Source organism: Xiphias gladius, chromosome 18 (genome assembly GCF_016859285.1).
Source record: "Xiphias gladius isolate SHS-SW01 ecotype Sanya breed wild chromosome 18, ASM1685928v1, whole genome shotgun sequence".
Lineage (NCBI taxonomy): Eukaryota > Metazoa > Chordata > Actinopteri > Istiophoriformes > Xiphiidae > Xiphias > Xiphias gladius.
In genome coordinates, this window is record NC_053417.1 from 27,115,862 (window position 1) to 27,133,576 (window position 17,715).

Consider the following 17,715-nt stretch of genomic DNA (forward strand, 5'->3'; position numbering starts at 1 on the left):
ACTCCTGAGCCGATCAGTGTACAGTCCTTCACTGGCTCAGGTGTGTTCTACGCTGCTCTCCGGGGAAACGACACGACATCGACATCGACTCGACATCCATCTTCCGTACCTGTCGCCTCCCTCTTTCCAGTCCCCGCTCCGTCCCTCTTCCTTTTCCTTGCCTTGCATCCCTTCCTCACTCCTTAGCTGCTCCTTAGCGGGGCTCCCCAATCACGGCTGATGTGGGGAGAGGAGACCCTCGCCGGGGCCAGTTAGGCTTGGGCCCCTCCGCCGCACAGTTTTCCAATTCGGTTCAACCTAGTAAATAATTAACTGAAGTCCACGGGGCCTGATGTAGTAGATTTATTGCATATAGTCAAAAAGCATACGACGAAACCGAGCCGGTCCCAGGAGAGCCTGAACCGGAATTTGAAAGCATTCATATTTATACCTTTCCATCTTTCCCGGCCTCGGTGGAGCTTTCAACCTGACCCCTCCTTCGTTCCAGTGTTTTTCCTTTTCAGGCACTTTGCTTGGTCCCGTAAATAATGGTGCAATATCTTCTCCAACTCTTCACCTCTCACCTTTTGCCGTGGCCTCTCTTTGTTGTCTCAGAGCTTGGTTTTGTTCATATACATGGGTTTCTTCACAGTTTATAGGCTTTTGCTCATTTACCTGATGCAGTAAGGACACGTACGACATATGTCCCTTTCTGACAGTCCAGTGTCCCACCGATTTATCTCCTGTCCTCAGGAGTCAGTGGATCGGAAATATACATTCGGTGATACTGGACAATTCTGCAGAACTCCGGATTACAGTCAATGACAAAAGGGCCGCACTAATTCTTGCGTTGGCACTGAATGTTAGAATTGGATTCAAACTGTGAGGTGCAGAATCGTCGAATATGGATGTAATTATACTGGGCTGATACAGAAAACACTGGATAATTTAATTGTTATTATACGTAAGATATCACGTTTTCATCAGCCTTTGCTATGGAGACGAAGCAGGTCATGTAAAATGGAATGCCACATTTAATCGGGTAATCTGGTGGTTAGTTTTTCAATTAATTGATTAATTGCTTAATCAATTAAGAAACAGCCTATAAACGGTCAGGGAAGAGTTAAAAAAAAAAAAAAAAACACCCATTACAGCGTCGGGGACTTAAATTAATGTCTCGTTTAGTTTTAAACCTACGGTGCGGAACTTTTGTCTCCCCCTTCTGGCAGTGAGAGCAATTACACAAACACTGTCGATGCGTGCTTGTGACATACGACTACAGGTGAACTGGTCCCCATCGCCCGGCCCAGAGGACGGGGATGGGGATGGGACAGAGGGAAAAAAAACTAATAATAATAACAAAATAAAAACGCTGCATGGAGTCGTCGTCAGATGAAAAATTTCTATAAACAACATATACAGAAAAAGAAAAGAGAAATTTCCAAGAGCAGTAAGGAAATGTGTCTGCCCTCGTACCCTTCGGTTCTCTCAGACGCCAGATTTACTGTGAAATACAGAAAGGCTGATGCTGATAGGCTCCATCAGCATCATGTGAGCTCGTTTGCCAGGGGCTTGAATGCAACGGATGTTCCTCCATATGTAAAAGTCTCGCACTCCAGCTTTAAAGTCCAAAGCCCCCGAAGTTTCAGTTTCAACGCTATGTGGCGGAGAAAAGTGGCACATCCTCCCGTTTGACATTTCATCACTTTGTTTAAATCTTGTTTAAAAGTTGTTACCAAAATAGTTCCCAATTACTTTTGGTTGATCGACTCGTCAATGAATCGACTAAATGTTTCAGCTCTACTACAAAGTGTAATACTGAACTTCAGTGTGCTGTTAGCACAGCACAGAACAGGATTTTAAGCCCTACGATTGGACGTTTCTTACCAAAATGGTCCTCGGGAATTGTAGTTGAGCTCTTCAGGTGTGTGTGTGTACACAGGCCTGGACGACTGAGCCAGATATCAGCAGCCAGGACTGCTTCAATCGAAACGACTGAGACTTTTATTTTTTGGACTTTGTGGACTTTTTGAACATGGCTGTACGTTTTGCTCTCATTGCCAGAAGAATACATCTTCACTCGAGAGATGGGAGACTCTCCTGACACTCCCTGAGCCTGTCTGTTCCCAGGCCTGTTGCTAATGTTAGTTTTTACACTGTGGGTTTTTTTTTTTTTCCCTCTCTTCTTTTTCCATTGCCTGATGTTTTCTGCCCTGAGGAGCTCATCTATTTGATGTCTCAGAAACTGATGCTAGGGGCTGATTTTGTCCTAAAATGTACAACGTGGATCAGTCTGTTGTTATGGAAACAGAACCCTGATCCTTTACAAAAATCCCTCCAGGCAGCGCTTTTTCTCCTGACGAAAAAAGAAAAAGGGAAAAAAAGCTCCATCTGAACAGCTTCACACAGCTTCGGTCTGCCATCCTCTCCTCGCTGTGAGCCACTTCCTTGAGCCGGTAGCATTAGCAGATGCTCACAGGAATCTCCGCTCGCGGCTCTTGTTATTGCCATGAGCTGCAAACACGCCTGCACTGCGGTGCTCTGCTGCCAAAAGTTTAAATTCTCTCTCTCTACTGTTCCCTGACAGGGCTGAGAGCTGAAAACTGAGGCTGAGCTACGCAGCGCTGTCAGGAAAAAGAGCAGAAGTATGTTTGGGAAAACAAAGAGATTTTTCCCGGCAGACACACAAACCTCAGTCAATGAGGCCTGATGACTTTTGCACCGTGCGTTTCATTGTTTAGGTTTTTGGTTCACAAGGACGAGGTGCACTGGGCTTTTTCTCTCCGTCTGACGTTTAAATGATAACTGCTGCTTCATCGAGAACTAAGCTTGAACAAAACCGCCATTTTCATTAACTTTGAAGAGTTTTATGTGACAGCAAATGACCTCTGGAGTGTGCGTGATGTGTACTAACTATATCTGCATATCGGTTGCATGAACGTATGTGTACCCATTCATGGCGTACTGTATCGAATGTAATTAAATAATTACAGATTCGATTCTTTTAGGATTATTCTAAAGAAGTGAGCCGGCGTAAACTGCGTTTCAGCTGCATTTTGTGGGTTTCCGAGCAACGCGGAGTTGCTGCTGCCAGGAGACAGCGTTTAGCTCATTTTACGAGCCCACAGATCGCTCCGGCGTTATGGGAGGACTGCTCACCGTACTTTAGAGTACTCGTATTATTTCCTCTGATAGAAAATGAAGAGACAAACGGAGGAAATGCGAGAGGGCTGCTGACGGTGTTGTATAGATGAGCCAGAATCCCTTGATGAAACGGCAATAAATGTGTAATGGAGAGTTTGGGATTTTTTCAAGTCTGTCACAAGACAGATGTACGGTGAGAGTTATGGGCTGCTGTTATTATTCCTCCAGTTCATCCTGGCCCCGGAACGATCACTTCTCCACACGACTGCAGCTTAAGAGCTGGGGGACAAAATCCACAGTATGCTAGGGCTAATATGAGGCTTCGGCAGTCACACTCAGACAACGAAAGTCGGTGCCCTCATCCCTCATCCCGGCGGTCGTGTGCAGGTTTACTCGTGACTAACTCCCACTGACCACACAAATGTAAAGTGAAGGCTCCTTTTCATGGTTTTATTAAGTAGCGGTAGCAGCAGGATCAATGTGTCTGCCTATGTGCGTCTCCCAATTAAGAGAAGGGCCGTGTGCAGCTGGCACACCAGCGGTAATTAATTAAATCTTCTAATGTGGTGTGACCCAAACGCTTCTCTGCACAGGCAACAGAGAAGCTGTCGCACAGAGATTCACAGTTCAGACCGTGAAATCCCCGGGAGCAAAGAGGCCGTGGTCAGGATGAGTCCAGCGCCACCAGAGTTGTTGCTACATTTTTATTTTCAGCAAATGTCCAGATGTCTGTAATGCCCGGGTATCGTAGAAGGTCAGAACCTACGACGGCAAATGATCCAACGCTCACCAGTATTTTCACCAGTTTTCTACATTTTCCAACATATATTATCCGTTCTTTGTTTATTATATGTTCTGCGCCTTGCTTGGCACACCCCTGGCACACAGAGCGGGTCGCGCGGGACTCCAGTCGGCGGATTCCCAAAAACAGAGCCCCAGCCCTCTGTGTGTGTAGCACAGACGTCTCCTCCCGCTCGCTCTTATTCTCCCTTTCGATTTCCTTTGTCTTCAAAATGGAAGGGTATCCAGTGGACAAACTCCCTGGGGGCATTACGATCCATCTCCATCTCCCGATAACCAAGTGACCTACCCACTGGACAAATCCCTTTGTCTCATTCTGCTGCTCGCTCGAGGTGTCAGCCTCCCGCCGTCCCCGCCTCCCCCCTCAGTCACACCTGACGCGTGAGAAGCTCAAGTCTGTGCCTCTCCGTCTCCCCTCCATCGGATGCAGCTCCACCACGAAGGAGACATTTTACAGCGATTGCACGACACCGCGTGTTCGTACGTGTGTCGGTTGAACGTCGCGTCTTTCCGTCTGGCTTGAAAACGTTTGTAGCTGCGACTGTGAGAAGTGCAGAGGACAAAAGGAAAGTTTGCGAGATAGAAATTCACAATGGAACTTTCCCACAACTTGCGAAAGACATGATGCACTGTGGTTGCCCCTTGCTTGACCCTCCTCATCTTCACCCTGCCGGCCAAAATTAAGATTTTACAACTTCGGTAACCGGCATAGATGGCGGCCGTAAACAGCATTAAACCTAAGCTGCAAAACCCGTAATGTCCTGTCAGGCACGTGTTGAGTGATGTCACAGATGCTGCTGCAATATTTTCTTCGGTCTCCGGGCAGAAGGACAGAAACCGACGCAGCTTTACAGTTTTTTTTACGTGAAACCCCTGAACACAGTGGTAGTAAAATGTGTGTGTGTGTGTGTTGTGGTTAAAAAAGGTTAAAAAAAATCACCACTTCCCATCTGCCGAGCAACAATGACTCAGACTTTTCTTAGCTGTGAGTATTTCTGAAAAACTGCAGCCGAATGTCACATCTGCCGCACAGTGAAAACAGACTTCGTCTACATTTTCTCTTATTTCTCCTTGTTTTCTTATTCTCTACACGAACAGGTGAGCACATCAGGCAGCCCACTGTCACGGGACACGGGCCCCTGAACCCGCTACATCCCGCTATGATAAGATATGAGTCTGTCCCAGGTAATTACCCACGATGCATCACCTTAATCCCAACTCAAGTTCAATCCCATTGGGCCACATTCTTTAAGTCTTTGGGACAACTGGACATCTTTAAATTCAAACGCTCAGACTGGCGCTCACTCCGGGTTTACTCGAAGCTCTTTGGGGTGCCTCTGGCAGCCACCGTAATTTACCTGTAGGGTGATGATTCACCTACATATCTTGTACGGTGGTGTACAAACACACACTCAGTCTCCAGATTTGATTTTAAGGCCATGATTTGAATTCAGTCTTTGCTGCAGTCAGGTGACGATCAACAGCTTCGCTCATTAAAATACCAAGTTATGTATTTTATTAACCAACATCTTTTTCTATCCTGTTCCATATATTATGTGCTTGCTACATTTGCCACATTGCATCATATTCAAAATCGCAGTAAACACAAGCTACTAGCTAAGGGCTGTTCCACTTAGCGGCCTCTGTAAGTGGGACGTGAGGAGAACTGAGGGTAATGAGGAGTTTTGCAGGCTGTGTCTCTTGCTGTCCGTGTTCATCAACACAGAGGGAGGCCAACGCAAGAGCGTCAGAGGATATCAAGAGTCAAGGTCACAGAAAAAAATGTTTAAAATACACAGACGTCATGGTGTCAGTTATACAGTCAACCGTCCAGACTTATATAAAGTGAGGAACATATCGGCTGCACAAGAGTCGGTGCCGACTTTTAACATAGTGGTAAATAACCAGTTCACCCACACTGAAGAAATTCCTCAACACCACTCACGGACACATTCTGAAGCAGTTGCACTTCATTTGACAGCAAGTGACACGAAATGTCGACTATTTTCACATACGTTTGGAACACACCTCTGATGGGGTCATACAGGAGCAAATCCACGTGGTAGAAATACACAATGTAAAATATACATACTACGTATACGAAGGAACATTGTATAAAAGTCGTTTACTATATATTTATATATAAAAAAAACAATCCTTTTAATTAAAATTCTGGCCAGGAGGGTCGACCGTCTGCACACCTCACTCCTCCTTCTACCATTTCTATTCATCCCTCAGTATTTAAGATCTTTCATTTCGCTCAGTTGACCTCCTGATCACCAACTTGTGGGCATTCAAAAAAAGCGAAACAGGTGAATTGCCTCCAACAGTGACGAGTTCTCTTGGTCTTTGTCTTCTTCACGCCTGGACAGGAACAGGGACCCAGCCATATGCCACTAGATTCGGAGCTTCCCGTGGAAACAGGCCACAGAGGGTGAAGTTTAATAACCTAACCTCCCACCCTCCCACCCTCGGTGCAGGAGCTCCTCTGAGCTGTGTTCTCTCCCGCTTGGCCCGTCGCACTCTGCGCCAGCCACTTTACATCCGTGGACGATTCTTTATGAATAACAAAATACGCAGACGGAACAAGCACTGTAGGCCTCTTCTCCAACAACGCTGAAAACCCACTACAACACGCGGGCGGACCGAGCTGTCAAGTGGCGCGCAAACAATGACCTCCTGCTTAATACGGCCGAGACCCGGGTGGGCGGCTGTGGCTCAGGCGGCGGCGCAGGTTGTCCACTGAACACGGGGTTGATCGCAGGGTTGCTGAAGTGTCCTTGGGCAAGACACTGAACCCTAATTCGTTTCAGCTGTAAGTCACTTTGGATAAAGGCGCCTACCAAATGAGTGTAAATGTAATGTACCTCGTTATTGACTTGCGATGCATGCCGAATCCCAAATTACCCTCTCAAATAAATGGAGGGCCCATCACCATCACTGACTCTTTTAAATTGGAACATCCATTAGCGATAACCTGAAGTGGAAAACTAACACTGAACGCATCATTTCAAAAGCTCAATAACGACTTTTCTTCCTCGGGCAGCTTAAAAAAAATAAATAGAAAACACCGGATCAAGCATCAACTTCTCGTTCCGTTCTACTCAGCCATCATCAAGTCCATCACATCTATTAAAGCACGGACAGTCAAACACGGAGAAAACTGCAGTGGACTGTCAACAAGGCATCCAAAATCAAAGGCAATCCGAAGCCCTCAGCTGGATCTCTGCGCCCTCCCCAGACTGTAAAACAAACAAAGATCATCGCTGATCCTGCTCATCACCTCTTCCAGCTCCTTCCCTCGGGGATGTACTACATGTCACTGCCCACTAAGACTAAACACTTCACAAACAGTTTTCTTCCCCCGGAGCTATCCGGACTCTGACCTCCTCTCTCTAGTCCCCTCCTCACACACTACTGGCAGGCATCACATTCACCTAATGTATGCGGTTGTGTGTAATAGGTTTCTGCTATTGTATCACTGCACTGTTCCACGTTAATGTGTAGTGGCCTCGGCTGTGTGACTAATAAACAATCTACGATCGCAAAAAAACTCACTGCCGAGTCTTTGCCGGGGATCGGAGGCCAACAAAGGCAGAGACCTGCACTCTGCTCTGCCTCATTTGGCGAACGCAAGCGTTGTGGTCGGCCATCTTGTGCAATCGGCCCTTTCGTCCAACCTGACAGTTAAATGACGCAGGCTGCTGCCTTCTGACACCCATGATGAGGACATGTTGTCGAGGGGGCGGCCACATTTACTGAGGATCAACTGCTGAGCAGGAGGGCAAAGTCACTACAGCAGCGATTCAGTACCTGTGTGTGTGTGTGTGTGTGTGTGAAGACGGATGGAATATTTTGTTTGTTTGAGTGTGTGTGTGTGTGTTCGCGTGTGTGTGTCTATGTCCGTGTTTCATATCCATCTACAACACTACATGTAGATGTAATAGTGAGAATAGGTGTAAAAAGGGTAGTAGTTGTCTACAAAATAGGCAGTGGGGTATGGAGACAATATTGAAACACACACACACACACACACACACACACACACACACACACACACACACACACACAAAGCTAAAAATTTCCATCACGTAATCATTTCCTGTCCACTTCAGATCTCCAGTGCAGCATTAACATGAGCCCCCGTCTTACTGGAAACTGTAAATCGCTTAATAATGTGGCAGAAATGTGCAAACAGTACTCCGAGTGAAGAAGGTTTTAACAAGAAAATGTAATAAGTTAAAGTGGCTTGATGGAACTGGATGTGTTCACAGGACTGTGAACAACTATTACAACAACACATATCTGGAGTGAAACGGTCACTGCGAATGCCTGCTCATTCCATTTCTGTACTTAACTGATTCAAAATCAGCAGTCTAGTGCTTTGCAATAGTTTGTACCGAGCTTCACATCACGCAGGAAGAAGCAAAAGAACAGGATCCATGTCTCGTTGCTATTTGTTGACTCCTTCCTCTGCACGTAGAACATCACCTGCTGCCTTTCAAAACTCCCAAAGCTCCAGCGCAACTTTCTAAAATCAGGCGTTAGAGATTCGGATGGGTGAGGATTTAAAGGAGCAATCCGAATAAACCAGCGGCGCAACGTTACGAAGGCAGATGCTTCCATAGGAGCAGGAGGCACCACGGACCGGATTGATAATGATTCGAATCACACGCCATGCCCTTCACGGTCACCAGATCTCAAACCAACTGAAACACCTTTGTTTGCTTGGGATTTTGGAGCAAAGTGCTAGACAGCGCTCTCCGCCGCCGTCATCAAAACACCAAATGGGGGGGGGGGGTATCTTTTGGAAGAACGGTGTTCATCCCATCTGAGGAGTCCCACAGACTTGGGGAGTCTTTCACAAAGAGCATTGGCGCGGTTCATCTGTATATGATGACGTATATTTCTATTACTGCATGGTCTCTGCCTGGTTATTCAGGAACTTATTTTGGTGGACGCTGTTTGAAAACACTTCCCACACCACCATGTTTTCTCAGTCTGAAAATCAGAGGCAAGGACAGAGCTGTCCTCGTACATTAAAGCATCCTAACAATAGTAGTCACACACACACACACACACACACACACAGTCTCCAGGTTCAACATGATATACATGAGCAGACAGCAGCCGCCCATCGGGCCAAACTTGACTGCACACGTACACGAACTCAAACACCCATGTGTCCATCTACGTTTGTTTCAATCAAATCTAGGGGAGAATGCACGCACGCACACACACACACACACACACGCCATAAATGACCAGACACTTGCCTGCCAGGATGTGCACAAAAATATCTACACAGTCTGGCATGTGCACACACACACACAGACGCACGTAGACGAGCATGGCTTGTGTGCTTTGGAGAACCACCTTGAGTAGACGCTGTTGGCAAAATTGGGACGTGCTTGTATGAACATGTCGCAAATAAAGACAATCACCCATCAGAGGTTCCAAGAATTTGAAGATATTCAGGTAACAGTGAAGAGATATATAGAAAAAATCGGGGTCATTTCATGTGATATGTGAATTTAATGATTGTCAGGATTGATACTGGATAATTTTCTTTTAATCAGTGAAGGGATTTATGGACGAATAATTCAGCAACAGCATCAACAGGAAGCGGTGACGGTGACCGAACTTCACAGGTGCAGTGAGTATTAGCACCTGAAGTGACACTGAGCTACGACCTGAATAAAACTGAATCCTCACAACACCTAAAACAGCCAAAGACGTCTAATAGCCTTTTTATATGCTGAGGCTGGATTACTTACAGACATGTTACTTAAAGTATTTTATCCTGTCAGGTTGGATTGCTATAGCAACAGTGGTCATATCAATCCTGACTATAAAGCCTTTGAGTTGGAGCAACGGCTGAAAAAGTGTTGTCACTTAAACTGGAAACTTATTTAAGTGTTTAGATCATGAAGTCTCACACAAATCCAGTTTGTCAGTCTGTTTTTTAAGACGTTTGACTGTCCTACCTTATGATGACATACATGACCAGGAAGTTTCCCACCAGGCCCACGAAGCAGACGATCATGTAGACGACCACGATGGTGACCTTCACCCCTGTCGGCAGCAGGGCGTCTGTGTCATTGTAGGCACCGGTGAAGTTGTTCTGGAAGAGGGAATCATTGTAGAGCGGCAGGTGGCCCAGCTCGGCCAGCAGGAAGTCGTCAGGGAAATCCATCTCCGACCAAGTGCAGAGGCAGAGAGATCTACAGCCGCCTGCGAGAAGAAAGAGGTGTGGTTGGACAGTAGGGAGTCAAAATGATGTCATTTGACACATCGTCATAGAGCCATTGCAAACGCTGAGGCCGTGCTGTCAAGGTCTCTTTTTTTTTAATGTAAATTTGAACCAACATTTGAACGTGGGTGCAAACTGAAGGGTAACCCCCTGAAAATCCTGTTTTTGGCGACCTCCGGTGGATTAACTCCTAACCTTGCTGCAGCGATGCACAGGTGTACTCCAGGACCTTGTGACATCACTACTGGGTGTGGTTACAGATGCAACGCCGCACCCTTCTCACCACGCCATGCGGTCAAAGGGTTTAAACCTTTTCAGCCAGAGAGGGCTGAGTTTTTAACAAGGAACTCTCACATGCAGCTTTTCCTACTTGTGTTTCCTTCTACAACAGCCTTCCGGTGTGTTTGTTATAAATTTGCCGACAGCGCCTACTACAGTGTCCACGTGCAATAGCAACTCCTGCCTGGTCCAATGAACAACTTGTGCCATTATGTACGCAACAACACTGGGTGTTGGGGACCTGTGGTGGAGACGGCATGCAGATTTCCCTAGGGAGCATGCTGAGAGCTCGATCCGGCCAGGGGCGTTGGAAAAGCTGACCTTCTGCATGCTCTATTGACTCGTCAGTAATATAGACTGTAAGACAGCATACAATAGAGGAAACAAGCGGGTGCTGGAGAGCTAATCACAACAGCAAAGCATATCACAAGCTAGGTGTCAAAACAGTTTGGGTTGTTCACTTGAAGCGGCAAAATTATTGAGGCAGGTAGAGTTATTTGAAGACTTTGTATAATGCAGCAGCCTTACACATGACCACAAAAAACACAGGAGGAGGAGGAGGAGGAGGAGGAGGAGGAGGAGTTTGTCATCCAAGGATATGTGGGCTGCATTCATTCAAATGATTTGTCACTTCTTACGTATTCGCCATTTTTTGAAAAAATTATAATCCTAGTGGTAACGGTAATGGGTTACACTGCACACTGTTGTTATTGTTAGTGCACGTGTTTCTCAAAAATAAGATTAAGGTTAATTGGTTAAGGTCATAGGGAGATCATCTCATGGTTTTGAGAAACCTAGTCTCTGCTTTGCTACTCAATGTAAACAAAGGTTGCTTTAAGCAGTGGAGGGATGGATAAATAAAGCAGGAAAGATAGATGGGAAATAGGGACAGGAGGGGTCTCATGTCTCAACATGTCTCAAACAGGAGGTTTTAGTTTATTCGTTGAGGACTATTTTCAGACCTTTTACAGTTTCATTTTACTTTTATTCATTCAGCCTGACATCGCTTTTTCCTGAGAGGTGGGGTTGGTTTGTTTTGTTTTGCCCCAACCAATCAGTGGCAAGGGACAGATCTGTCCCGCTCATGTCATTTTTGGTTGACACGGACTCAGTGGTAGCAGTTGCTTAAAGTTTTTCACAGCTCAAACAAATGCGTTGATTTAGACGTGTCAAGTCAACTTACCGAAACGACAGCTAGTACAAACTGCATAAATCAGACAAACTTGCTGCCATTTTTTTTTGCTTTTTGTTGGAATTTGTGTAGTGAACTACTTTACTACGCAGGATAACGACGCCCCCATTCTTAATCCCACCCATGAATTCTGATCGGTTAGTTGTTCCTCTGGCAGCGGGAAACATCCAACAAAAAAGTACACCACCACATCTATTTGAATTTCTGAACAAATCTAAGATGTGGGCAAGAGTTTCGGGGTCTTGGTCCAGGCTAACACAAATGCTAACGGATTTGTCTGGTCAGTATTCACTACATCAGGCCAGTTCAGTGCATCGCTTCTCTTTTGAGACGACAACGTGATCCAGCAAGAGCTGACTGAAGCAGTTTACATCCAAGTGTGAAGCTGCGGGGGTGAGGGTCTGCACCGCCAAGTCTGAGACCCCGGTAGTGCGCTGGAAAATGGAGGATCGCTCAATCCAGGTCGGGACTGAGCTCCTGCCCCAAACGAAGGACTTGAGGCATCTTGGGGTCGTGTTTATCAGTGGAGCTAAGACGGAGCACAAGTCCGGCGAGCGGACTGATGAGGCGTCAGCAGTAATACTAATAATCCCAGTCCTGGATGAGCGGCAGAAAATTGATGGATGGATGGAGGCTTACATAATTGGGATTGTCTCACTACAGTGCCAGGGTTCCTCATCATACAAGACCTGAATTTTCTGACGACAGCGAGGGTCTCTGGCACAGAGGAATAGGCTATATCAGGCAGGACTCCTTCTCTGCAACACTCCCGTTACACAAGCTGCAGCAGCAATACGTCAAAACGCTGCCATGAACCAGGCTCCCTGCCTCTCTCTGCCTGATCATGAATATTCATCAAATCAAAACAGCAAACCAACTCTGCTGTGCTGCTGAATTTCCCTGGGGTTACTGCCAGGCTCAATACATATGGGTTATATGTTCCCATCTCTCTCTTTCTTCTCTCTTCCTTCCATCCCCCCCTCTCTACTTACATCTCCTTCCCCTCCCTCCTGGCAGCCAAACTTTCCATTCTGACACCGTGCTATGTTTTCCAGGTTCAACCTCCATTGCATCCGCAGAGCCCGCTCGTGTTGCATTGTTTGTTTTGGCCGCCTGTGCTTTGATGAATAAGCAGTTAAACTTAGAGCCTCGAGTGTGTGTCCATGTAAGGCCGCAGTGCCACTCTGGGTGGGCCACTGTACCACTTCCACTACGTGTGAGAGGACAAAGAGGCGCTAATGAAACCGATGTTTTCATTACCGGTACACGTTGCATATAGGAAAAAGGAACGCTACAGCAACTACTTTTGACACCTCAAATGCTGTGTTTTATGGAGTGTCTCTGGGTAATGATGTTACGATCCCCGATGTAATTTTGATTATGTTTCCACCCAAATGTTGTTAAGTCTTACTGCATGCAGGAGGATGCAACAGCATGACATAACTGATTAAGCTGCCGTGACTCGGCTTCATCGGAGCGTTTCATTACTGTTTCCAACCTCAGATTGTCTTATTTTGATGAATGAATTTTTTCCTCCCTGACTCACGCACGTCGTGTGGTGTTTCTACCAGCTGCTATGGTGGTAGACCGGTCCCCAGTTTGAGTCCGGCTGGACTCAAACTGGGGACCGTTCAGGTCAGCCATCCATACTCTTTTTTTTATTCTGTAATTATGGGGTTTTTCTGCTGAGTCCCGCAACGACGAGTAACAGTAGGACAAAGGTGTTTCGTCTACAGTAGATGTAGCAATATTGAAGTGATAAGTGAGAGCTATTTAGACGGGTTATAGCTACAGTTACACTCTGCTGTGCTTCCTGTAATACAATACTTCATTACAGCATTAGGACCTGTGTCACACGGAAATCTAATATTATAAGTGCTGCTGAAAGAACAGTTGCATGTAAACAGAGAGGTCCACAAAACATTCACTTTTCAGCCAAAATTAGCCCAATATTTGACTGGAGAAAACACCCAGCGAAAATGGCGCAGCAGGTGTTCAGATCCAGAACCCCCCCACGTTCAAAGGGGACTGACTTTACACATCAGTGTCCGTTTTCGGGTTGGGCGTGCCACGTCATATGTGAAAAATGGTGTGTAAAGCTTTCTGTGGCTCCAGAGGGGAGCTCTGCCACATCTGATAAACTGTGATGTCACTCGAGTCAGTTTCGGTTTGGTCTGAAGACTAGAGGTCTGAGAATGAAAAAATAAAATCTGGGGGGGTGGGGTGTTAGAGAGAAGTGAGCTCAGAAGACCTCTGTAGCCGGCTTCTCATCTCCGCATGAGGCTCGGGGCCACATTGGCTGCTACTAGCAGAACACGCACACCAATTTCTGACTGAACTCTTGGCGATTAGAGCAGCATTCTGGGTAATGTAGGCACCAGGTTTTGACAAAGGAAGAAGGACGCACGGAATTAAAAAAAAGAGGATATCTCTGGTTCTGCTGCATTAATTCCGATCACTTCATTCCCATCCACCGTGAGCCTGGAGTCACTTTTTCTCCCTCTGCATTAACACCTCATTTAAATGAATGATGAGGCTGCATTTTTTTCGTGCAGGGCTAAAGCTGGTCCGAATGCAGCCGTAGACTCTCATTGAGACTCATCGAGGAGGAACTTCCACAATGAAGTCATTTGGGGAAAACTAAACAGTACGTATCTTGGGATAATCCTCCGAGAGGGACTGTCAGGATGGAATGATTAAAAGTGGACAAGCAAGTTGTAAAACTATCCTTCGTGCTGGATAATTGAAGGCACAGAACGCCTCCTCAGGAGGAAACAGTTGTTAATAAGTCCATACAGTTCGGGTCTCTGCTTATTTTCAACCTTTCAGCATGTTCAAAGTTGTTCAAGTGGTTATAGATGCATAAAAAAAAAGCAGAGTCTCGGTTTCGGTTTTTTGTCTGTAGAAGACTGATAGAATACCAATGCTATTTCTGTTACTGTTGTTTAGCATCTTGCCGTGCTGGTTGGCTGCTTCAACCATCCGGATGCAAAACAAAAAAACAAAATGAAAAAGAAATTCTAGAGTATCACTCACTCATCGGTCCTGAAAATAATAAACTGTTGGGCAAACCTGGCTAAGACATGTAATGACTTTGTCTAGAAAAATGACTGAAAGCCAAGGAAAAAAGGTTTTAGGTTTTTAGGTTAAGTTTGCTCTCATGGATAATCACTTCTGTCTCCTGTTCAAGTAAACTAGTAAAATACGGATAATAAATATAAATATTATTTCCCCCACTTGCTGGGAGGGACACACAAGGAGGAGGGAACATGTGGTCATTGAAAAGCGTGATTATCCAGCATCGGCAGCAATCGTGGTGCTCTTAAATCAGTCAGTGGGTTTTACTTCCCTTTAAAGAGGACGGCGACTGTCGGCTGACACCAATAGCGCAAACTGTCCGAAGAGTTGAACGTTCTTCGTCGCAATACGGGGAATGAGTCTCACGGGTGCTCAGGAAAAAGCAAAGTTTGAGTGTCCACAGGTCCGTGATGACTGAGCGAACCTCATCTACTGATGAGGACCATGTGGCGGCGTTGAAAGCTTCACAACAAGCAAGTAAGGGGACACTTGATTAGTTAATGATTAGTTTGGTTATGATTTTTTAGAATTAGAAAAGACCTACTGCCTTCTTCCATTAAGAATTTGGTATCAAACTCTAATATGGTTCAGGAGACAGTTCGCTATGAGGCTTTGAGTAAAACACGTATAATGCCACATCCTGGAAGTTTCTTGGTGACAAAAACAATGGAAACGGCTCGGAACAGATTCAAGCACAGACTCAGGAACAGATTCATAATTTGAGGAAAAATGAGGAGAGAATCAAAAGCACAGCAGAGGAATTGCTTCACCCAATGTGCATGAGCAGTGAGCAAAGCCCTCATCCTGTTACACTCCACCTTCTAAGTCACACCAGGTGATTTTGTCCACAAGCAGAGCCTACGCTGTACATTTACTGTGAAGTCAACCTGTAAACGCAGGTCGTCTGATGTTCTCAAGTTCTCCGAATCTGTTAAAAGGAAGGAAAAGAAAAAAAAGAGTGAGACTTTTCTGATCTGCAGGACTGCTCCCAAATCTGGTCTTGACTTTGCTTTGTGCACTGCTGTTACAAACATATCTCCATAAAGATCTGCCGTAAAGAATCTCAGTAGGAAGAGAAGAGTCTCTCTCACACACACACACACACACACACACACACACACACACACACCAAGAAAAAGGAGTTGCAAGAAAGCACATGAACAAAGCCTCCACTTCTTGACAGAACATAAAACCGCAAATGCACCACACACACACACACACACACACACACACACACACACACAATAAGTAGTCACGGGTGCGCTTCGGTCAGAGCAGGTCTTTGAAGTAAACACACTTAAATGCACCGAACTTCCATCTTTCTCTGCCATGCGACCTATCACCTAAACGCACCACGAGACGAAGCAGGTATAAACACACTCAAACGCACACGAGGGCTCCGCAGCTGCGCATACATCACACTTTAAAGAACAAAACAAAAAAACCCGCGCCGCGCGCCACCAGTCCCTATACAGTGTGTGTTATGGAAACCTTTCGGCCGAGCCCGACGTAAGCACGGTGACAGACCGCAGGCAGACACGGGCGCCTTGTCTCACGCCGCGTGCGCTGTGGCGGCCCACGACGCCTTATCTATGCGCACGCACCTGTATGTGCATGCACGTACGTGTTGTGAAGGTGCTGGTGCTGTGGCAGCCGCCCGCGCTCCATCATACCTGTCTGGTGCCGACCAGCCCCGGAGCCCCCCCGCGGACCGCCCCGAGTGCACGAGCCGCTGGAAGTTGTCGCGTTTCTCTCTGCGTTACTGTGCACGGTCCTGGTCTCCGACCGCTCTCTCTCTCTCTCTCTCTCTCTCTCTCCCTCCGTTTGGGGGGTCGGTTGCCTTTAATTTCGCAGTTTCCACCCGCCGTCCTCGCCAGGTAGTAGCCGCTGCCAGAATCCAAAACCTCCGTCCGTCGGCCCGTCCAGGTTTTCCCCGGGATGACGAGGAGAGACAAAAACCGCTTCTCCTCCGGTCAGCATCAGCTGGCAGGCAGACAGAGACAGAGGGAGAGAGAGAGAGAGACAGAGAGAGAGAGAGAGACAGAGAGAGAGAGAGAGAGAGGAGGGGTCTGCTTGGATAAGATGTAGCCAGCCGCTTCTCTCTCTCTCCCTCTGACAGATCGATGAGGGCTTGCTCAACTCCCCCCTTTCTTTCTCTCTCTCTTCTCCATCTCCGGCTAGTAACCCATCTTGTATGCGCATTTAGATCTGGCAGGAGAGCTGCTGTGTGTGTGTGTGTGTGTGTGTGTGTGTGTGTGTGTGTGGGCTGTGAGTCTGCATCCTCTATGTCTTTACACTGTCACGTATACGCAGCACGTGTAGCCATTTACCTGTGTGACCGCGTTTCTACCGTGAGTCGTCTGCGTCCCGACTGCTCGGTTCTGAGGGATGATAAAGCAAAACCGGGAGTTGAACATCTCAAGAGGAACATGAGCGCACGGTGAGAGTGATGCGGCCTGTTACTGCAATCACATTATCTTTCCCCATTAACAAGATGTGCTTACATTAGCTCTCTGTCCAATTACATTTTCCTTCACTCAGGCTGAAAAAAGGTGATGGTCGTGGTTCAGGTGCCGGTAGGAATTAAGTAGTCCTTTTGAGTAAAAGGGATCAGACTGTAAAACAGTGTGAACTTCTCCGTTTCCAAATCCAGTGCATCGAGGTTTCTGTTGGCCGACGGTGAAAATTCATAGATCGAAGTGGAACGAAAGTGGGCTCTTGACTCGCAAGTCGTCCGGCGACAGACGAGGAGGTCACGCCCGAAACGGGAGACGCGTGCTCGCATTCGTCGGGACAGAGAGACAGAAGGAATATTTTTTAAATACAGAAGCGTAATGCGACGGGGCCTCGATGCACGGTAACGGTGGTACTCGCTTCACATTTCAACAGTTGGCTTTTTGGGCCGGACCGGCCACGGTCCAACGCTACACGTCCCCGAATGTCTCTGACTGACTAAGCGAGTGATAGAGTTGACTGGTGACGAAGAGGG

At 46.7% G+C, this 17,715-nt stretch overlaps 1 protein-coding gene across 1 annotated transcript in view; it reads right to left on the reverse strand.

Moving 5' to 3' along the window:
- Window positions 1–16,722, reverse strand: part of oprl1 (opiate receptor-like 1) — an 82,662-nt gene extending 65,940 nt beyond the window's left edge. The window contains exons 1-3 of the mRNA XM_040151709.1: window positions 16,400–16,722; window positions 15,614–15,654; window positions 9,912–10,158 (exon numbers count right to left, since the gene is read on the reverse strand). Coding sequence (XP_040007643.1) covers window positions 9,912–10,120 — 209 coding nt within the window. The 5' untranslated portion in view covers window positions 10,121–10,158; window positions 15,614–15,654; window positions 16,400–16,722. The remainder of the gene's footprint in view (window positions 1–9,911; window positions 10,159–15,613; window positions 15,655–16,399) is intronic.
- Window positions 16,723–17,715: the final 993 nt, after the last annotated feature.